The sequence below is a fragment of the Spermophilus citellus genome (genome assembly GCF_964194105.1).
Source record: "Spermophilus citellus genome assembly, chromosome: 6".
In the NCBI taxonomy this organism is placed as follows: domain Eukaryota; kingdom Metazoa; phylum Chordata; class Mammalia; order Rodentia; family Sciuridae; genus Spermophilus; species Spermophilus citellus.
Window position 1 is genome coordinate 132,402,650 of NC_138187.1, and position 21,501 is coordinate 132,424,150.

At 55.2% G+C, this 21,501-nt stretch overlaps 1 protein-coding gene across 16 annotated transcripts in view; it reads left to right on the forward strand.

Moving 5' to 3' along the window:
• The window catches only part of PLEKHA6 (pleckstrin homology domain containing A6), a 144,861-nt gene that overhangs the window by 105,023 nt on the left and 18,337 nt on the right, over positions 1-21,501 (forward strand). For 7 of the 16 annotated variants that reach the window (XR_014022516.1, XM_081298127.1, XM_081298124.1 and 4 more), the window contains 13 exons: positions 189-261; positions 2,944-3,044; positions 6,621-6,823; positions 8,288-8,770; positions 9,892-10,411; positions 10,812-10,898; positions 15,400-15,480; positions 16,498-16,566; positions 17,767-17,847; positions 18,119-18,268; positions 19,058-19,153; positions 20,626-20,737; positions 21,296-21,435. Coding sequence is in view for 15 of the 16 variants with exons in the window: in XM_081298127.1 (XP_081154253.1) it covers positions 189-261; positions 2,944-3,044; positions 6,621-6,823; positions 8,288-8,770; positions 9,892-10,411; positions 10,812-10,898; positions 15,400-15,480; positions 16,498-16,566; positions 17,767-17,847; positions 18,119-18,268; positions 19,058-19,153; positions 20,626-20,737; positions 21,296-21,435 (2,196 nt within the window). In the remaining variant the exon portion in view is untranslated. Of the gene's footprint in view, positions 1-188; positions 262-2,943; positions 3,045-6,146; positions 6,164-6,620; positions 6,824-8,287; positions 8,771-9,891; positions 10,412-10,811; positions 10,899-11,937; positions 11,992-15,399; positions 15,481-16,497; positions 16,567-17,766; positions 17,848-18,118; positions 18,269-19,057; positions 19,154-20,625; positions 20,738-21,295; positions 21,436-21,501 lie in introns of those variants that run through there. The other 9 variants (XM_081298123.1, XM_081298125.1, XM_081298126.1 and 6 more) reach the window with 9 other exon arrangements.

The window sequence follows — 21,501 nt, forward strand, 5'->3', positions numbered from 1 at the left end:
GCCTCAGAATGACAGAGCTGGAATGTCACAGGCAGTAATCTAATGTCCCTTCCCTGCCCCTGTGACCTCCGGGGTGTTGCTGCCACACGTGAGATCTGAGCCCGGAGTCCTTGTAAGCTGTGCGGTGCCCTGTCCCCTCGGTGCCCAGCCCACAGCCCCTCACATCCGTCTCTCCCCGTGTCCCGCAGGCCAGCTCTGGGGTGAAGCAGTGGAACAAGCGCTGGTTCGTCCTGGTGGACCGTTGCCTCTTCTACTACAAAGGTGAGCCTGCCCCTGGGGTGTGATTGGCAGAGCCTTGACAGGACAGGTCTCCCCCCTTGAGTGCTTGGCGCCAGAGGGGTGTGACATGGGACGGTGGCTTGTGTCAGCTTACCCATGTTCATTCAATTCAGCAACATTTCTGGACTGCCTGCTAGGTTTCAGGCAGTGTTCTGGGTCCTGGTTGGTGACCCAGTGGGTGACAAGGTAGTTATATGGATGGTGAAGTCTGGAAGGGGTAGGAGAGAGGAAGAAGATGAAGAGATTCCTAGTGAGCACCTGTAGGTCACCACGTCCTGGAGGCTTACGCCTTGGTCTTCTTTGTGTTCCACCGGAATGGACAGTCTAGTCAGTGAGGGCAGGAATTTCTGCCAATTTTGTTCACTCCTGAGTCCACAGCATCTAAACATTGCACTGCACACAGTTGGTATTTAGTGGATAGTGCTTAAATGAGTGGCCCCCAGCTTCTACCCTCTGTCACCCCCCGCATTCACCCCTAGCCTGCTCCCTGATCAAAAATAAATAAATAAACAAAATAAAGGAGAGCAAAGCTCTGGTAACTTTGATGCAACCTTCTCTAGGAAGTTATTTAAAAATATTCAGAGCCACATGTGTCACCATGGGCACAGAGGGCACAAGGGCTGGCTGATGACAGCAATGGTGGCATCATCAGGCTGCTGTGGTGGCAGGAGGAAGCAGGCCCAGGGGATAAGACAGTGATGTGAGCTCGGAGGAGCTTTTCTTGGTGCTTGCCTGGCCTCCTTGCCTCAGGATGGCTGAGCCCTGGTTTCCCAAGGCCTCCTGGGAGCAATCTGATGAATCATTAACTTGGGCAAACAAAGGTTGTACCCAGTGACCCTTTCGCCCCAGGGTGCCACTGTCCCTGCGCACTGAGCTAAAGCCAATTGAACTCTTAAGGAAGAGGGATCAGAGGGGCTGCGGATTCTGGGGCCAGGCGCAGAGAAAGGCCCAAACTTGCAGAAGACTGTGCCCAGGCCTGGCCCCTGGGTGCTGAGCCCTGGAGCAGAGAAGGACTGGCCTGGACAGAGAGCCAGTGTCTGTGCAGAGGAGGGGCTAAGGTCCTGAAAAGGGGTCACAGCCACAGAGGGGTAGTCTCAGGACAGCCCTGGGCTTAGCCTGTTTTCCGTGGCTGGGTCATTCACTGTGAGGGGAGGTTTATTGTGGCCCACAGTTCTGGAGGCTGGAAGGTGCGAGAGCACAGTGGTTTCTGGGGAGGGCCTCGTGCTGCTTCAACTCACGGCGGGAAGGTAGAGAGGGGACGCGCAGATGACACAAACCAGGAGGGCCGCCTCGCCCCCAAGGCCCCGCTGGGGAGGGGGAGCTCTGTGTGGGAAGAGCACCCCCCCTCTGAGACCCCACCACCTCTCAGCACCTTTGCATTAGAATCAGATTCCCACGTGAGCTTTAGCTCATCCAAACCAGAGCAGCCCCTAAACGCTGGCCTGCCCTCTGCCAGGCAGGGCCCGTCTCCTCGGCAGGTGGGCAGCCTCCGTTTTCCCAAAGACAGCTTTGGAGTCCAGCCTCAAGTCCTTCCTGCTCCTTCATTTGACCCCTCCCTCTGGCACCAGGCTGTGGGCTAAACAGAATCACAGACCAAGTATCTTGTGGGTCTGTGGATGTGACAAGAGGGGAGGTAGAGCTCCGGGAGTTGTAGCCCTGCAGAGGTTTCTTCTGGACTCTGACTGAAGGTTTTTTCAGAGTCCCCAACCCCAGGAATACACAGCAGACCCAGTAGAGGAGAGGGTCTTGCCATGGCCGCATAGTTGTCCCCCACCGTCCCACAGAGGGCTCCTGCCCTTTCTGGCCTCCTGCTGACAGCTGGGCGCCTGACTAGCTAATCCATCAGGCTCCTCCAGATCCGGGATGAATTATGTAACAGCCCCATTGTTAGTGATTGTTAGCCTGATCCTGAGAGGACAGGGCCCCGGGGCTGCACGCAGGAGCTATAAAGGGGGTCTGCAGCAGGAAAAAGGCAAAGCAGGCTGCTAGGGGCTGGGAGCACCCTGGAGAGAGCTACCCAGAGCTCCGGAGAGCAGGAGGAGAAGTGGGGCACACGACCCTGCTCCGTCCTGTCCCCTGCTATATGCACCGCTACTGGAATTGTCCTGTTCAGAGAGGCAAGATAGATGGGATAGGGGTCGGCAAGGCCAGCTTTGGCGTCAGGCTTCTTGGGTGGAAAGACCAAGCCCACTACTTACTTTTTAAGGAAACTTAGACAAACTCCTCGGCCTCTGGGTCTCAGCTTCCCATCAAATGGGGGGGGGGTGATACGGGTACCTCTTTGCGGGATAGTTTGAAGGGTTCAATCCAGTAAGGCATTTAACTTGGAACGCTCCTAATAATGAGGCGAACACTCCAGAAACATCAGCTCTTCTTTAATAACTGGTTTGGGCATTAGAATGTGAACGCCCCGAGGGTGGGCACTACTTTTCTCTTATTCTCTTCTGTAGTCCAGTGTCTGAACAGCGTCCGCCAGCCCCTCTGCCCCCCCACCCCCAGCTCCAGGGAGTGCCTCTTGGAGTGTGTGTGGTGGCCCCCCCGAGTGTCTGGCAAGTAGTAGGTGGGCATCAGGTGTTCACAGAGCAGGGCCAGCGTGCTCCTGGCTCCCCCTGCCCAGGTGCGCACGTGAGCACACACACCCTTGTGCCCCTGTTTCTCTGGCAGATGAAAAGGAGGAGAGCATCCTGGGCAGCATTCCCCTGTTGAGCTTCCGGGTTGCAGCAGTGCAGCCCTCGGACAACATCAGCCGGAAGCACACCTTTAAGGTCGGTTGGCTTTCCTCTCCCAGGTCTGGGGGAGGGAGGCCTGTTCTTCTAGAGCATATGGAGATAGAGAAGGGTCAAGGGTATCTCCCTGAGGAATCCAGGTGGTGATGGAGGAGGAAGGAAGCAGGCAGTGGCCTCTGGACTCAGGGGTTACTGGGAGGCCAAGGTGAGGCTGTGCTGGGACACCCCTCTTCTTCACAGGGGTCACGTGGGTAATTCCCCTTAGGTGGACCAATAGGGGTGTGCCTCAGTGGTACCACAGTTTTTACTGGGAGAGAAAGTTATGTCCTGGGCCCTTGGACTTTCTGCTCCTGGGAAATCCCTCTGGACAGAGGCAGAGCTGTGCCTGGTGGAATTCTTGAGATCTTTTCTGGAAAGCCTCCCGCTCCACCTTGGGTCCAGGGAAGGGGATCCCTCCTCCAGCCAAATTAACTGAAATTGCAATCTTTAGAGGAAATGAGGAGTTGAGTTCTGCTGCAATCCAGAACTGCAAACTTCTGTAGACAACAGTTTTGAGAGAACAAGGGCCAGGAAAATGGGACTCGGCTGCCTCTCCGTGTCACTCCCTCAGAACCCCCCAGGGATCCACCCATCAAAGACACTGCTCGCTCACAGCTGGCTCTTCCTAGGCCAGTGTTTTTCCACATTTAAAAATTCATGACCCATTAAAAACTATAAAAATCTCATGCCCTTTTTGTACTTTGTGATGCAAAAAAAAAAAAAACCCTTAGGTTTCTTTTCATTTTCCAAATGTAAAATTATAAGCTAAACTGTGCATTTCCATAGGACAAAGCCCTCTGTCCCCCAGTAGAGAATTGCCATCTCAAACCCTGAAAACCCCAAACTGAGGTGTTAGATGATAGGACCTATGGGTCTCACCAGGCCACTGTCTGAGCTCCTAGGGCCCTTTCTGTCCCGTGGATTTTGGTCACCTGGTGATAGGATAGAGGTGGGCAGCACGTGTAGGTTCTGCCCTGAGGAACAAGGAGGGACTTATTTGGAACATAATTAGTTTCCAGCCTCCCAGGGTCCTGGGTGCCAGAGGTATGGGCGGAATAAACAATTAATGAAACTGTGACTCTAGAGAGCCGGGTCCTAGCTGGGGAAATAGAAGTAGGCTGTCTAACCAACAATACACAGCCCTGGATGGCTCTCTCTCTCTCACACACACATACACACACACACACACACACAGACCCATGACCATCAGCCAGCCTGCCCACCTGCAGGCATCAGATAACACCCCAGAATGGCTAGCACGAACCCCAACCACAAAGCCCCAAGATCACGCCTGGGCCCACCAGCCCCTTGCCCACTCCACCTTCCCTAGGAGTGCACTGCCTCTTTAAGACCTGGCTCTGAGGGCTGTGCTTAGTGGCCCACAAAGGGTTCCAATTGTGGCTATTCAGTGGCCCTTCCCCAGGGAAGGGAGGGGAGCTGAGACAGACAGGAGGCTTATCCTGCTGTGGCCACCCAGCCAAACTCTTGGATGGCAAATAATGAGAAGCCAGGAACTGCGCCTGCCCCGGCTGCCACTGAATGCTTTACCTCTTCCTCACCCGGCCCCTCGGAGGGTTTCGCCTGCTGGGACACCTCCCTCACTTCTCTGGCCCCTTTCATAGTCCCAGCCCAGGCCCCTCCCCACTCCCCATCAATAGCCCCGTCCTTTCCCAGGCCCTCTGCCTTCCCCTGTCTCCAGCACTTGCTCCTGGGCCTGTGTTTGCTCCCTGTCTCCTGTGGCATGTTTGGTTGCCAATATGACTGTGAGCTCAAGTGCAAGAGCAAGCCCCTGCCTTCCTTGTGACTGGTGCCCTGCACGAGCTGAACTCACAGGCTGCTCACTAGGTGCTTGCACTCCCACCCACCCCAGGACACACCACCAGTCCTGTGTCCCCTCTCCTCTACAGCCACCTGTGTTCTCCACCCAGAGGGCTCGCTTGGTCCTCAGCTCTCAACTCCTGTGCAGTTTCAAGTCCCAGAGGCCTCCTTCCAGCCCCATAGGCTGTCCGTCAGCCTCTCCTGCCCTCTCTACACCGGGCTGTCTCCTAGAGGGTAGGGGATGCAGAGGAAGGAGCCCCATCCATGCCCCTTGCTAGGTAATGGCACCTATTAGAAAGAATTCCAGGGCTGAGCCTGGCACGGTGGCTCACACCTATAATGCCAGTGGCTCAGGAAGCTGGGGCAGGAGGATCACAAGTTCAAAGCCAACCTCAACTACTTAGCGAGGACCTCAGCAACTTAGCAAGACCCTGTCTCTAAAACAAAACAAAACAAAACAGGTATGGAGATGTGACTCAGTTGTTAAGCACCCTGGGTTGAATCCCTGGTTACCCCCTTCAATAAAGAGTTCCGATGTTAGGGAGAGGTAGAGCGGGGTGGGACCAGCTACAGTCAAGAAAGCCTGGGGAAGCTTGGTCCAAAAGGTATCACACGAGTTGGGCTTGATGCTGCTGCTCAGCAGAGCCCAGAGGCTCAGTCAGTGGTTCCTTTCTCCTCCCCTAAACCCCAGCAACCCAGGAAGGAGCATCCAAAGAGTCAGGGTGCCAGGAGGCTCACCTCTAAGATTCAGTCACAATTGGACACCTCCCCCCCAATTAAGTAAGATAGACTGCTCCCTGCTTTTTGGAGAGATTGAGGGTCACCCAGCAAGTATATTAAGGTCCCCGAAAGTTCTAGTCCTGTGGCCCCTCTCTTTGTGGCCTTGAGTTTCACCAGGCAGACCCTTCCCCATGAGGTTGACCTGAGCAGGACAGCAGCTGGTCTGCCTTGGCAGGGCTGGTGAGGTGCAGAGCGGGGTTAGCCTCAGGGTTCCTGGCTCCTCATTCCAAACCCAGCCTGATTCCCAGAGTGCACACTCTCCACGCCCTGCCCCTGATGACCTGAAGCAGGCACTGCTGGGTGCTGTCCTTCCCAGTAGTGACACTGAGTAAAAAGGGACAGTCTGACCACCCCCCCCCCCCCCCCCGCCTCCTCACCGTCTCTTGCCTCCTCGTCTGTCTCTCCCTCTGGTGTTGGTTGACCTGCTCTCTGCTTCTCCTTCTGATGCCTGAGGACCCCTTCTCGACAGGAGCTCTCTTCTGGGTTCCCGCCCACTGTGCCTGCTCACAGCCGCCAACTAGGTAGTGTGCTCCGTCTGTATGCCAGAGCGTGCCCTTGCATGCCTATGGATAGGGGCCTGGCTGTCTCCCCTCGAGGAAGAGGCAGGGCGAGCTTCTCCCTAGGAAGCTGGGGCTGAAATTAGCATGTGTTCAGGGGCCCACCTCCCCCAGCTCTTGGGTAATTGACTTTCAACTCCCCCAGCCCTTGGGTAATTGGAGGGCAGTGGGTGTGGTGATTGTCCCTCCTGCTGACAAATCACCTCAGGTGGGACAGGTGGGCTTACCTGCCTACGGGGCTGCCTGGTAGCGCTTGGAGACCTGGCCCAGGCAGATATCTGGTTGCCAGTTGGAGCACGTGGGCCAGCCAGGGGCCAGCGACCTCACCTGGCTCCTGAGCTGTACCTGGGGGAGGAGCCGCAGGCCCAGGAATAGCTGACTGACTGTCTCTCCTGGGGGTGTTGGTGTCCTCTCCCTACAGGTGACTGTGTGCTGGGTGGATGAGGCCGGGGCCAGTTCCACGCACTGCCTCTCCCCACAGGCCGAGCATGCTGGCGTCCGCACCTACTTCTTCAGTGCTGAGAGCCCCGAGGAGCAGGAGGCCTGGATCCAGGCCATGGGGGAGGCTGCCCGGGTACAGATCCCTCCAGCCCAGAAGTCGGCGCCCCAACCTGTGCGCCACAGGTGAGTGCCAGGGTACCTGGCGTGGGAGTGAGGAAGGGGGAGAAGCAGCAGAAAAGACGTGCCCAGCCCTGTGCCGCTGTGGAGCCCAGCACACCGGTTGGGCCCCTGGAGGACGTGTGAGCCATCTCCTGGCGTCCATGCAGGTCTGGCTAAATGATTACAGAACCCCAAATCCTTCCCTGGTCCCACTTCTCCTCTTCTCTCTAAGCTGGGGAAAGCCACATTGAAGCCAGGTTCCATCATGACCTGCCCAGAAGCCAAAGGTGAGGGTATTTGCTTCTTTTTCTTGGCTGTGTATTAAACACGCAGCCTTTGGAGGAAGACAGATCACAGCTCGGCCGCCTGGTCACAGCGTGACCTTAGTGTAAGTGACTTGACCTCTGAGAATTTGAGTTTCCTCCCCTTAAAACTAGCAGTTATAATCACCCCACCTGGGGTGGTTGTGAAGACGACATGGTGTGTGTAAAATGCTTGACATGTAGCAGACACTCAGCAGATGGCTGCTTTCAGCTGCCGTCATCACCCGCGGTCTTGGTGCCTGTCTCTTCTCTAACTGGGTGTGGAGCCTTGAGTTAGGTGTTAATAGGGATCCAGAGAAGGGGGCTCACAGTGTTGACTCCAAGTCTAGTCGTGTGTCTTAGAAATGTTTACCCAGCGACGTTTCAGCAAGGCGGCTTGACTCTGCCAGCCTTGGAGGAAACTTCTTTCCAGAAGTTCATTTATTCATTTCACAAATATTTACTGTGAACATAAATGTGATAGGCCTTATGCCAGGTGCTAGGAGCACCCGGGAGGAAAGTCTGCCATGTTCCTGCCCTGGTGGAGCCTACCTTCTCATGGGAAGTCAGTCCTGGGAGGAGCGTGATTTGGAGAAGGGAACGAGCATGTCTGCATGCCCATGAATTTGGAGGCAGCAGCTCTTATCTCTGCCATATTTTATCTCATAGCAGTCCTCTGAGGAGAGAGGGGGTTATGCTCGTTCTGCCAGTGGGGAGCCCAAGACTCATGGAAGTCAAGTAGCTTTCTGGAGAGGAGAGAGTGGACCTGTAGCAAGCCTCTGTTGCAAAGGTCACAGTTACTGCTGTGAAACTTCAGTATCGGGCCCATGAAGTTTGAGGGGCTGGATCAGGGACAGGTGACAGAGGAGACCAAGACTGTTGGTTTGGTTTTGGCCATAGCTGAAGGCTGGGCTCAACACAGGCAGCAGATGGGAGTGGACAGTGACCTGGGAAGAAGACCCAGAGGGCAGGACCAGCCTGGCACGCTTTGGCAGGAATTGTTATACATTGCCTAATAGTTGCCCGGGCTGGAGCAAGAAGATGAGGCCTGGGGTTTAGGAAGCAGATCGGAGGTCACTGCACTGGCTCCCTTGCTGCCTTCCTGCCTGTTCCTCTCCACACCTTTTCTCCCCCCCCAGTCATGACTGGAGTCTCTTACTGCATCATCTCCCTTGGCCTCCTGCAGCCACGAGAAGCCAGACTCAGAGAACATCCCTCCCAGCAAACACCACCAGCAGCCAGCCCACAACAGCCTGCCCAGGCCTGAGCCTGAGGCCAAGACTCGAGGGGAGGGCGACGGCCGAGGCTGTGAGAAGCCAGAGCGGAGGCCCGAGAGACCCGAAGTCAAGAAAGAGTCTCTGGTGAAAGCCAATGGCCTCCCAGCTGGACCAGAGCAGGCCTCAGAGCCCGGCAGCCCTTACCCCGAGGGCCCGAGGGTGCCAGGGGGTGGGGAGCAGCCTGCCCAGCCCAATGGCTGGCAGTACAGCTCCCCCAGCCGGCCAGGGAGCACAGCTTTCCCACCTCAGGACGGGGAGAGTGGGGGGCACCGGCGGAGCTTTCCTCCACGCACCAACCCTGACAAAATCGCCCAGCGCAAGAGCTCCATGAATCAGCTTCAGCAGTGGGTGAACCTGCGCCGGGGTGTGCAGCCCCCCGAAGACCTTCGGAGGTGAGGCTCTGCAGGGCTGGGGCGGGCTGGCGTGGTGGAACGTGGTGGTATGGCTGGGTAGACACCCGCTTCTGGAAGCCAGGCTAACCTGGGATGCTAAGACCAGGGTCTGCTTCCCAGCTCAACCACCTCCTCTCCTGTGCCACCGGGATTGCCATCCCTCGTTCCTGCTTTCTCTGTCAGCTTCCTTCAGGAAGAAGGACAGAGCACCCCAGTGCTGCTTCACATGGTACTGGGTGGCCCAAGAGTCAGGGAGGCCCAGGCAGGGGACTTGAAGTGTTCTGGTCAGACACCCGTCCCTGCTGTGGATCCTACATCTTCAACCCCAGTGCAACCCCAGTCTAGCCACCAAACCAACTCACTGTCTCAAATAGCTGTGTTTGAAAGTTCATTATAGGAAGTTTACTCTTTGAAAGAAAAAAAAAAAGATGCCAATGATCCTAATACCATCCTCAGTGACCAAAGACGGGCTTTCAGATATTTGGGAACATCAATTGGAACTCAATGTTCGTCAAAGCAAGTGAGCTGGCTAACTTCTTCCCTGCGGATAGGGACAACTCCAGGGACTGCAGGTGGTGGCCTCCGAGGGCTTCTGGGCCCTTGAGAAACTCGCCCTGTAGCTGTGAGCTGCAGCTCACTGCTGGTGGTCCTGCACCTGGTCCACCCACTCCCGGGAACCTGCTGGTTCTGTGTTGATGCGATCTAACAGGAAGCTGCCCTTTCCTCCCGGCTCTGCTCCCTCCTTCAGTGCCTGGTACACCCGGGTTCTCTCTTCTCCCGCCTCCCTTGGAAAGGATCTGATAAATTGGTTCGCACAGATGGGGATGGCGAAGAAGGGGCATTTCATTTTAAAGAGACAAAAACAGAAGCTCTGAACGCTGCAGTCTGCAGTCCCCACGAGCTGGTTGAGAAAGCGCTTTCCCTCGCCTCAGGAGTAAATCCCAGCCTCTGCCTCAGCAGTGACCTCCTCTTTGTGTCCATAAGGCCAGGGCACCTCTCCATGGGCACCTTTCACCTGTCCAGGCAGCTCCTCGGGGCTGGAGGACAGTGGGGCTGGAAGTGAACGGGGTGGAGACCTGCCTATTTTGTCTGCTTTCCATACAGTGTCCTCTGTGTCCTAGTCCCTCTAGGTTCTACCCTGTGTCTCGCCGAGTCCCTGAGTATTATGGCCCCTACTCGTCCCAGTACCCAGACGATTACCAGTACTACCCGCCCGGGGTGCGGCCAGACAGCATCTGCTCCATGCCCGCCTACGATCGGATCAGCCCACCCTGGGCCCTGGAGGACAAGCGCCATTCCTTCCGCAATGGGGGTGGACCACCCGCCTACCAGCTGCGCGAGTGGAAGGAGCCGGCTGGCTATGGCAGACAGGATGGTACCGTCTGGGTCCCCAGCCCTTCTCGACAGCCAGTCTATTATGACGAGCTGGATGCCACCTCCGGCTCCCTGCGCCGACTGTCCTTGCAACCCCGTTCCCACTCCGTTCCCCGCTCGCCCAGCCAGGGCTCCTACAGCCGCGCCCGCATTTATTCCCCTGTCCGCTCACCCAGTGCCCGCTTTGAGCGGCTTCCACCTCGCAGCGAGGACATCTATGCCGACCCTGCCGCCTATGTGATGAGACGATCCATCAGCTCCCCCAAGGTGAGCCCCAGCCTGCCCCTCTCTCCTCTTTCCTAAGACCATCTTCTGAGAAGAGGTAGACGGTGGACCCCTGGGGCTGTGTCACAGGACCAGGCACCTGCCTGGGGAGATGCTGGCCTATGGTTCTATCCCTAGGAGTGCCGCCTTGGGGGACTGCTTTGCTCCCTAAATGGAAACAGTACTCTCTATGCCGGTCGGTCCCCAGGTTGTCCCAGGAATCGTTCTGTGTAAGATGGCAGAGTGCGTCTTTTCTACTCTTGAGGACTTGGACAGATTATTGCCAGGGGAGCTGTTGTCCTTTTTAGTTTGATGCAGACATCCCTAACCTTGAATTTCAGTTGGTGGGGAAGTCCATGTCCAACCAGACTCTCTCACCTCTACAATCCCCTTTCTCTTCCAGTATGATTACCTGGGAGACAGGCGGCCAGTCCCTGCAGGACTGTTCCCCTACAACTACCCACCATCCCCCACGGTCCACGATAAGATGGTACGTCCTCTTCTCCCCTCCACTCCACCTCTGGACTTCCCTGCCTCCACCCAAGGTGGAGTCAAACTGGGGCAGGCGCCAGGGGTGCTGTGTGCCTAGTGCCTGGCCTATGTGTTTTTAGCGCCTCTGGATGCCTCCTCCCTCCTGGCTAGGACTCTAGCTCCAACAGAGTTTAGTGCCAGTTACCCTTTCTCTGTGACACAGGGCAGAGGAGTAGGACAAGATCAGAGAGCATGTACTATCCGGATCCCCTAGAGCCCAGCGCAGCCCTCCTCTCCAGCATGCAGAGGAGGCCAGGGCAGGGGGCTCGTATTATGAGCTGGGACAGAAGGTCAGGCTAGGCCTCCTAGCAACAGGCAAGAGCATCTAGACTTTTTCTCCCTACACGTGTTTGCTTCAAGTTTGCTTTTTGCCTGAAATGCCACCTATGGGAAAGAGTCAAAAGGTGACAGAGGAAGACAAAAAAAAATGTTCCATATTGTGCCTACTTCCTTTTCTCTCCTTTTTTCTACTTGCATAGAAAAATGTGTTCCTTTGAGAATTTCTGCCTCCACCTGGAGGACTAGATGCAGTTGATCTACTTGGGCGGGTTGGGGAGAACCACAGGGTCCAATAGGCATGACCTCCTGTACCAGGAGGCCGGGTGGTGGAGCTTGGCCGTTCTTACTCCACTATCCAAACTCTATAGCCTTGACCCACCGCAGGCATCGCCCTCCAGAAACAACCAGTTTTTCCAGAAAACCCAGAAGCTGTTGCTAAGAAGTGCTGATTAGGTGGCTTTAGTGGTGCTTCACTTCCCAGGGAAGGCAAGACAGACCCAGGAGAGATGGTGGAGCCTGGGCCAGGAGCGTGTCCCTCCTGTGCCCGCCTGCAACCTCAGCTCCTCCCCAGAACTCCTCCAGGGCCAAGAGAGAGAGGATTTCCCTTGTCCTTGCCCAGCTAACTCTTAACAGCTTTGCTTCTTTTTTTATCGTTTTCTTTCGTGTGTTCCTGTTTGTTTGTGTTGCTGACTGGCCCTTTGGCCTCGGGCTCCGGGTAGGATGAACTTTTAGACCTTCAGTTGCAAAGAAACCTAGAGTATTTGGACCAGCAGGTAGGCAGAGCTGGTGCCCCTCACCATTCCACTGTCCTCTTGTCCTGTCGCCCCGCTCCTCCCCCCTCCTCACCCTCCCGCCATTTGACAACCTTTGTTGGTGCAACCAGGACACAACAAAGTGGCTTATATTTTAGTTTGTTCCTTCACACCCCTCCTCCTCAAAGCCCCGTAGGACACCTGGGGGTTTCTGGTGGAAAGAAGCATAATAATAAATGGGCACATGAATAATTAATGCCACCTCATATTTCTCCAACCAGCCCAGATGGAACTGCCTCCCAGGAGGCAGGTTGGGAATTTGCATTTCTGCTGGAGAGAAGAGGGAGTCACAGAGATAGGATGCCGCTCTGGGTATGGGCCTGAGATGCTAATAATTTAAACCGAGGCCTATAGACCTGCCTTAGAATAACTTAGAAAATCATATCCATTCAGTACATCTGCAATTTTTTTCGGCATCGCTCTTTTGCATACACAGCCCACGGTTGTGAGAATTTAGGCTGTAGACACTGAGGCAATATAATCAACTCAGTTTGACAAGTGAGCAAGCTGAACAGCTAATAAGTGTCCCCACGAGACCCAGGCAGTTGACTGCCTGGGCTCCCAGCTCCTGGCTCTCACCCTTGGCTGCATTGCCCATTGAGGCCAAGAGGGCTGATGTTCCCTCAGGGCAAGTAGACTCCAGGTGAACACGCTGGCGTTCCTGTGAGCACATCCTCTATGTTCAGATCTGTGCTACCAACCACGGGAACTGCATACCATTGTCCTGTGGAGGCAACCTGGGGTGGAATGATAATAATGATGGCAGCAGTCACCATAATGGAAGGCCTCCTCCGTGTCTTACTGTTCTAAGCAAAATAGATCCCGACCCATTTACTCTTTATGATAATCCTACAAGATGAGTACTGTTATTTATCCCCATTTGCAGCCAGGGCGATGAGGCACAGAGAGGTTAAATAATGTGCCAAAGACACACATCAGAGCTTGAATATGGCTCTGAGGTTTTAACCCAGTTTATAGCTGAGGTAACATCTAACTTAAAAAAAAAAAAAAGCTGGAGACATATCTCATCAGAAGAATTTTAAGCTCTTAGAGTTGCAGAAAGAACAATAAACTTGAAATCAGAGCTGTATGTTCTTCTGGTCACAAGCCCTGTCACCCACCATCTCACAGGGCCTCCACGTCATGATGTGGTGATCTTCTATCCTAGAAGAGCTTTTCACTGGGAAGCACTGATAGCCATAATTTGGTCAGCAGGACCTGATCCTGGCCCTCAAGGACCTTGAGTTCTTGTTCAATAAGCGGTATGCAGTGCTTGCACCATGAGCATTCCTGTCCATGTGGGAACTGGTCTCATGTTGTCCCTAAGAGCAGGGCTGGGAAGCATGGAATCCTCCCAGTGGAAAGTGTCCATCTGGTTGGCTCCCTAGCCCATCCACAGGCCTGGCTGTCCACACACTCAGTGCAGAATCAGGGTCCCCTCCTGGAGGTTTTAGCCCTTGAAAAGAGGGTCTGGACTATTGGGCTATAAATAACCTTCGAAGAGGACCCCTTCCTGGATAGAGGGTAATATTCCCGAGAGGCATCTTGTGGGATAAGGAGAGTCCACATGTAACCAAATGCTGCCACTCTAGTCCCAGGTCTGCCATTTACAAGGTTTTTTTCTTTAAACCTTAGAAATGTCACTTAGTCTCTCTGGGTTCTTATTCTCTTAATCATTAAATGCTGCTATTATTTCATGTTCTACCAAAATGCAGCACTAACTCTGCATTGGGCACAGGGTCTGTTGCTTTCTCATAAAATCTCTCCAACATTGTACACAGAGTTAGCCCATGGGATCCTCCTAGAGGAGAGGCCCTCGTGAGCTCAAAGATTCCCAAAGCCACAGCACCAGGGGGAGCAGGCCAGCAGGAGGACCTTCTGCTTCTTGCCACCAATGCTTTAGACCCACTTTTGGGGAAGGACTGAGGTCAGTGAGTGCCCCAGGAAGAGCTTTGGCCTCCCTTGGCCTCTGAGCCTGACACATTGGTAGATCCACTGTGTGCACACCTCTGGGTCTTCAGGAAGAGAGGGATAGACTAGAGTTTGGATCTTTTTAGAGAAGATGTGGTTGACCTCCTGTCGACTTTTAACTCTTGCAAGGACTCAACCTCATATTCCAAGTCTTTTAAGTCACACTTGATGCCACAGAGAAAATTTCCAACTGGGCTAAAGGGGCAGAAAAACTAGATCCTAGAAAAGGGCTGAAGTGACTACAGCTCCTGCAGTTGAGCAGCGGGTGCCTTCCACCTGTAGGGTGCAGAGGAGAGGCTGTGTTTCAGCTCTCGCTCAAAAGGGTAAGAGGAAGAGAAGACGGTGGGTCTCACAAGATTGGGGAGGCCGTAGAGAAAACCTGGGACCCCAGAAGATCTTTCCTACTGTGGCTGTCCTCCTCATTCACTTTCTCTCCCCAAAAGCTTTTCTTGCTCATTTCCCTTTGTCTCCTCCCATCTCTGCTGCAGAACAGCAGAGTTAAAGGGACACAGCCAAGGGCATTCCCTGACCGGCTAATTTTTGATCTTCTCACGCTGGAACCAGTGGGGAAATGATGGCATCTCTGATTGATGTGGTTGGCCCGACCTCCCTTCTTCCCTCCCTTCTCCTTCCCTTCCTTCCTCCTCCCCACTCTGTCTCTTTTTCATTTGGCAATCAATGCCCCACCCCAAAGTTCCTTATGATCCTTGAACTGTTAAAGATGATGTGGTGGAAAGCAGCGTTCTGGTTCCTGGTGTCCCTTTAACATGGCTCGCTTGTCTCGGCCTCCTTAGTTGCTCCCAATGCCATCCCAGCTCCTCTTGGATGCTGCCAGCCCAGCTCTGGAAACCATGTTGAGCAGTCCTTCCATGCTAGAGCCCGGGAGGGGAGGGGGCAGGGGACCCTGGCCAGTGCGTTGGCAAAGGCCACTCAGCAGGGTGCGTTCCACCGTGTGTCTGTCTTAGTTTGTGTGGTTTAGTGCAGACCTGGGGAGGTCAGCCTTTCCAACTGTGTGATGTTTGTGCAAAGCAGTGTGAGAATTGGGAAGGAGACGATAGCCTTGGCCAGTGTGGATGGGACCCACAGCAGTCAGGCATCTCAGGGCAGAGTCTCTGGGCCCGGGTGTATTCTGTGCTGCAAGCGAAGGCCCAGCGGTTTCCCAGCCTGCCTCCCCCCCCCCCCCCCCCGCCCCCGGCCTCTCCTCCGGGGCAGCCTTGGTGCTGGCTCTGACATGGAGTTCGCAGGGTCGAGCGGTGCCGGTGCCGAGGCCAAGCGCAGGTGCTGGAGGCCCGAGAGCAGCTTTCCTTCCCTGTTTCCTGGAACACGTGCAGGGGACGTGGGGAGCTACCTCCGCGGGTCTGAGTGTGAACCGTCCGTCCATTCCTTCCTCTGCTGCAGATGAGTGAGAGCGAGACTCTCATCAGTATGGTGAACCGCATGGTGGAGAACTCCTCCCCCAGGGCCCAACTCTTCATGCAAGTAAGACCTCTGCCTGGCAGCATGGTCCCTGTCAATGCCATCTCAGCTGCTTGTGCATGGTCGGGTCGCCCCACCTGGGATGAGGCTCACTCTGCCCAGACTGCTCATCTGCCGGGCCTCATCCCCCCCGGAGACAGGCTCAGCCTGCTCTTCCTCCTTAGCTGCACTGTGTCACCTCCATTCTTCACATTCATGGGTGAACCCAAGCCCATTTCCCAAACCATCTGATTAGCCAGCACTGACATCCCATGCCATGCTGGGGACTGCAAGCCTGCTTTTCAGTATCCATGACTCCCGATTCGTGTTTACTGTCTTCCTGACAGACGTTGTTGGGGTTCAGGGTGTGAGGGGCATAACGTGGGACCATCCAATACCAGAGGTGCATGGACTGTGCTGTAGTCACCTGCCATGTCATCAAGGCTGAGCAGTATTAGCTGAATCCAGAAAGGCTTCTAGATTCTTGCCAGTCAAGGCCTGTGATTAGTGTTCAGTACTAGGGTAACAATTCTTTTTTTATTTTATTTTATTATTATTATTTTTTTTGTGTGTGTGGTGCTGGGGATCAAACCCAGGGCCTTGTGCATGCGAGGCACGCACTCTACCAACTGAGCTCTATCCCCAGCCCTGGGGTAACCATTCTAAAGTGTTCCCAGTGTTCATTCCCACCATGCTGCCTGTCCTGTCGCCACACACAGCAGAGGGTTGTTACTAGCCAGCTACTGGGAGCCCTGTCGCACCCACAGCAGCGAATCCCAGAGCTGAGGACAGAGGAGTCGCAGAGTCTGAGTCCAGCAGATGTCTGGTCTCTCCAGAGTCAGCCAAGGACAACTGGGATGAGTCTAGACTGCGCCATCACAGGCTCCCCAGCCAGGGGACAGAGAATTAGCTCAGAGCCCCAGAACGGAAGCCACCCGAGGTGACGGACCACAGTGTGTGGCAGGAACGGAGCAGGATTGTGGTGTCAGCCTACGCGCCTTCAGCCAACCCTACTGCAGTAACCACCTCGTGTTCCTGCAGGTCCCTCCGTACCCAGAAGTGTTCCGGGACGGCCTCCACACCTTCAAGTTAAACGAGCAAGACACGGATGTAAGGGCAGCTCTCCCTGCTCTCTCTGTCCACTGCAGCCACCTCCTGCTCTCGTCCTCATCCTCCTTCCTCTCTGGGGCTTTTTCTCCGTCCATCTCTTGCTCCTCCTGGTGGCTCTTCATACATTTGACTCATGTCCTCCCTCGCTACAAACACAGCGTTCGACCTGCCTCCTCATCCCCCTTCTTTTCTAGATTTTACCACTGACTTCCCCTTCCCTCCCATGCGGGCGCCATGCATTTCCCTGCTGAGCTCCAGGCCCGCTGGTCTGCAGCAGTGGGACCTGCTGGGAGCAGGCCAGCAGGCCTTGTTGAGAGTTATGTCAGTCAGTCTGCTCTGGGCCCAGCAAGGTGCTAGCCCCGACAGGTAACTAGAAAGAATACACCTGCTCTGGCCCTCAGGGGGCTTCAGGCGGTTGGAGACACCAGGCTGCAGGAGGTGGCAATAGGGATTCAGTGACTGAAAGGACCAATAAGAGTTTCCTCAGACATGGGGGATGTGAGGCCATCTGAGGTGGTAGGTCAGGGGCACGACAGGTAGCTGGGAGCTGGGCCTTGAAGTTCAAAGGCCCAGAGGGCAAGATTTGGCTCAGAGGAAGGGATCCGATGAGTGGCCTAAGTGGATGTGGAGAGCACAAGTCTTTCCAGAAGAGGGATTTGGCCCAACTTGTCTCTAAGCTGCTGGCCCTGCTCAGGCAGGGGATCTGAGCAGCGGACCCAGGAGAGGTTCCAGCCAGGCAAGGGTCAGAGCTCACAGGGGCCCCAGGGTCTCAGGATGAGAGAGCAGGGGCTTCCCGTGGGACTGAGGGGCCAGTTGACACTGCACTGCTTTCTCTCAGACTGCTTACGCCCACACCTGCCTACCCTTCCCATCCTGCTGGGGAGGTGAAGCCACAGTCTTCTCTGAATTGCTCTCCTGCAGGAAAATGGGGGTGTGGGCATCTAAAATGGGGCTCTCAGGCCTCCCGGCCCCCTGCAACCTGACCCTCTTCCTCAGAGAATAAGTACATCTCCCCTTCCAACGTGGAGACCCTCTTCCTGGAAGCCTTCGAGGTTGAGGCAAAGGCTCAGGGTTCCTCAGCAGGGGAAAGGAGGCGGTATCCAGAGGCCAGGCCCTGCCAGCCCAGTTCCCAGGTCCCCATCAAATCGTGTCCTTCATCCCCTTCTTTCTCCCTCCCCTCCCCCTACTCTGGGCCCCCAGAAGCTGCTGGGCAAGTTGTGTGAGCAGAACAAGGTGGTGAGGGAGCAGGACCGGCTGGTGCAGCAGCTCCGAGCAGAAAAGGTAAGAGCCCGGGTGGCCTGGAGGGGACGGCGGGCAGGAACTTTGGTTTGCTGTCTCCATCCTTACTGAGCTGGTGAAGCTTTGTCCTTCTTTACACTCCTGTCCCACTCATTCCCAGAACCACTGAGGGTCTCCTCCTAGGGACCATACCCAGGGGGAAGGCAACCTCTGCTAAGCTGCCTGGTTGAGTGGCCAGGGCTTAGGCCTCTGCTGTTCAAACCCAAGAAAGGAGCTATCGGGGTAGCTGATGTCACTCTCCCACCTTCTTCAGGAGAGCCTGGAAAGTGCCTTGATGGGGACCCACCAGGAGCTGGAGATGTTTGGGAGCCAGCCCGCCTATCCCGAGAAGCTACTGCACAAGAAGGAATCGCTGCAGAACCAGCTGATCAACATCCGGGTGGATCTGTCTCAGGCGACCACGGTAACCTGGGAGTGGAGTCTGGGTGCCCCTCACCATCCATCTGTGCTACCCTAATCCTTGGAGGGCAAAATTCAATTGCTCTCACCCAAGAGGGGCATTAGCAAAGACCCTGACTCTGCCTTGCAACAAGTATACCAGTCCATTCATTCCATAGTTTCCACCTAGAAAAGGAATTTATTTCCCATCAGCCGTAGCCATACCCGAATTCCTTCAGGACAACCTCAAGTGGAGGGTTGATCATTTCCTTGGTTGCTCCAATGCCTCTGCTGCCTACTTCTTTTTTCTGGCTTGGAGAAGCAGCACCGGAGGATTAGCTGTGGTCCTGTCCTCTCCCATGTGTACAGGGTAGAGCCTCCAGCACAGGCTGTTTGGATAATGATGACTTTGAGAAGCAGCAGCAAAGGCCCCAGGCAAACGTGGCCCAGAAAAGAGGAGTGTGTCTAAGTTCCAGGGAACTGACACCCTCTCCCAGGCCCTTTCCTCTTTGCCCACCACTCCTGGTTCCCCAATGGGGGAAGAAGAGGAGAGTGCAGAAGTGATCAGCCCCTCTCTGCCTGGCCACATGCCTAGAAGGATCAGCTTTGTTTCTTTCCACAATGGGATGTGCCCCAGTCCCTCTTGTAAGGCTAGTGTTGGCTGTCATCAAAATGTCTCTGCCTTGTGCCCCTCGCCTTCTGTTCCTCTGTGTCCCCCTATCCAGGCCTCAGACTTCAGGTACCCTGGTCCCGTCACAGGGCAAGGAGGGAAGCCTTGACGGAGGCCGTTTTTCAGCCCACCCCCTTCTTACAGGCGCTGGCTAACAGCACCGTGGAGTACGAGAACCTCGAGTCCGAGGTCTCCGCCCTGCACGATGACCTCTGGGAGCAGCTCAACCTGGACATCCAGGTGAAGAAGGGCCCCCGAGCAGACAGGGCTGGGATGCGCGCTAGGTCTTCCGTGGTCCTTTTGGGCAGAAGAGACCAAAGCTGTCTCCTTTCTCTCTTCAGTGACTTCAGAGACTTAAGGAGCTGGTCCTGAAACTAAAGACCACTTGTAACAGACTCTTGAGTTTCGGGGTGAACATAATGTGGGTTTCTTCTTTATTCCCACCAACTCATAGGGAAAGGAGCTAATGCCAAAGCATGGAGACTTAGGTCAGATCTAGAGTGTTCTGTGACAAAGGATTTAAAACATAGACATAGAAATGTCTCCCAAGCTGTCGGAAGAGTGGCCAGAAGCCAGGCTCAGTGGCGCACACCTGTAATCCCAGCGATTTGGGAGGCTAAGGAAGAAGGATCGTGAGATCAAAGCCAGCCTCAGCAACTTTGTGAGAGACTGTTTTAAAATAAAATGTAAAAAGAGAGAGAGAGAAGAAGAAGAAGAGTGGGCAGAACAGGAGTGACTTATGCAGGAGTTTACGTAGGAATGAGGCTTTCCTGCCTGGCCTGGTTGGAAACAGCCAACCTGCAGGCAGAAGGATAGACAAGTGACCTTGAGGAGTTCTTGTTCTCTGCTTCCTGTCTTTTTTCTGTCCAGGCCCTGCCTCTTCTCCAGCTAGTTTTACCAGCCCTGTTCCCCTGATGTAGATAACACTCTGGTTTCCCCATTTTCCTTCTGGTAACAAAACTCACCTCTCCTGCCCTCCCACTGACTGGGCAGGGTGATGGGAAGAGCCAGGTCCTCCCACATCCTGTGGGCAAGCCACACTCTGAACACGCATGTTTTAGGAAATGGAGCAGGGTTGCGGTCAGCTTCTGATCAAGTGGATCCACATGCAAATGGTGGGCATGTCACTTACACTCCACATGGTCCTGGGCGCGAGTCCCCTCATCTCTGATATGGGGCAATGCCACCCTTACCATGTAGAGCTGTTGTGCCACCAGAATGAGCTGGTACGTGCAAAGCCCTGGGCGTGGCGCCTGGTACTAGGTGATGCAGCGTGAGGGGTGCTGTCGTCTTCTGCAGTACAACCTGCACTGAGGGTGCTCCACGGCTGTAGGGTGCGTTAGGTGAGGGTGTTACAAAAGGACTGTTCGGAGGTGAAGAAAAACACACAGAAAACAGGCTACCACATACGGGGGCATCGCTCTCAGACCACCTGATGTGCCATGGGGGAGCTCAGAAGGGTCGATTGTCACTCTTGGTTCTGAGGCTCTAGCAATTCTGGGGACACAGTTTTATGCAAGCCGAAGAATCAAAGGCTCCCCATGAGAAGGAGGCCCACGTGGGAGAGGCTGTGTGTACATGCCCGTGCAGGCAGGGCTGCTGCCTCCTGTGAATCCAGAGAGGTGCTGGTCCAGGGCTCTGGGCTGGGGATGAGGGCAGGGACAGACACCCCTTAGAGCTATGTCCTTTGACCCACTCTGCAATTGTTTCAGAATGAGGTGCTCAATCGGCAAATCCAGAAGGAGATCTGGAGGATCCAGGATGTGATGGAGGGGCTGCGGAAGAATAACCCTTCCCGGGGCACGGATACCGCCAAACACAGAGGTGGGAGCCTCCTGGGCCTCGTGCTTCTCTAGAAGTGCTCCAGCGATTCTGGCCTCCATCTCACACCTGACAGCTCACTCTGTGCTCAGAGCCAGAGGGGACCTTCTCAGGGTTCCAGAATCTTCCCCTGAATCCTAGGGTGGTAGGCTGGGCTCCCTTATCCCCCAGGTAGACCACTCAGAGACCCTGCTGACCCAGATGCCCTACAATCCTCCCCAGGAAAGGTCAAAGCACCCCTGAGCCTCCTGACCACACCTGGGCCCACTGGTGACCTCTCCCCTAGTGCTTTCTTTGAGCCCTGGGCCCTCAGGCTGGCTTTTTTGACACCTTGTAGGCCACAGTGACAGCTCCATCTACCACCCCCTTGATTAGGGCCCCTCTTGACAGCCAGCCTGTGACCCCAGCCACCTCTAATAAGTCTCTTGCAGCAGAGCTGGATGGTCCTCCCTCTCACATCTCAGCCTCAGGTCTCCCTCCTCCTCCCGCATCCCCCATGTACACAGCAGGCCTCGCCTCTGCTCCATGCCTCACCTCTCTCCCCTTCCGTTTCCCCCCCAGGAGGACTCGGCCCTTCAGCCACCTACAGCTCCAACAGCCCAGCCAGCCCTCTCAGTTCCGCCAGCCTCACCAGCCCCCTGAGCCCCTTTTCACTGGTGTCTGGCTCTCAGGGGTCCCCCACCAAGCCGGGGTCCAATGAGGTAAGCTGAAGAGACGGAGCACAGGTAGGCAGGGGAGGGAGGGGCACATCCTCATTTCCCCAAAGT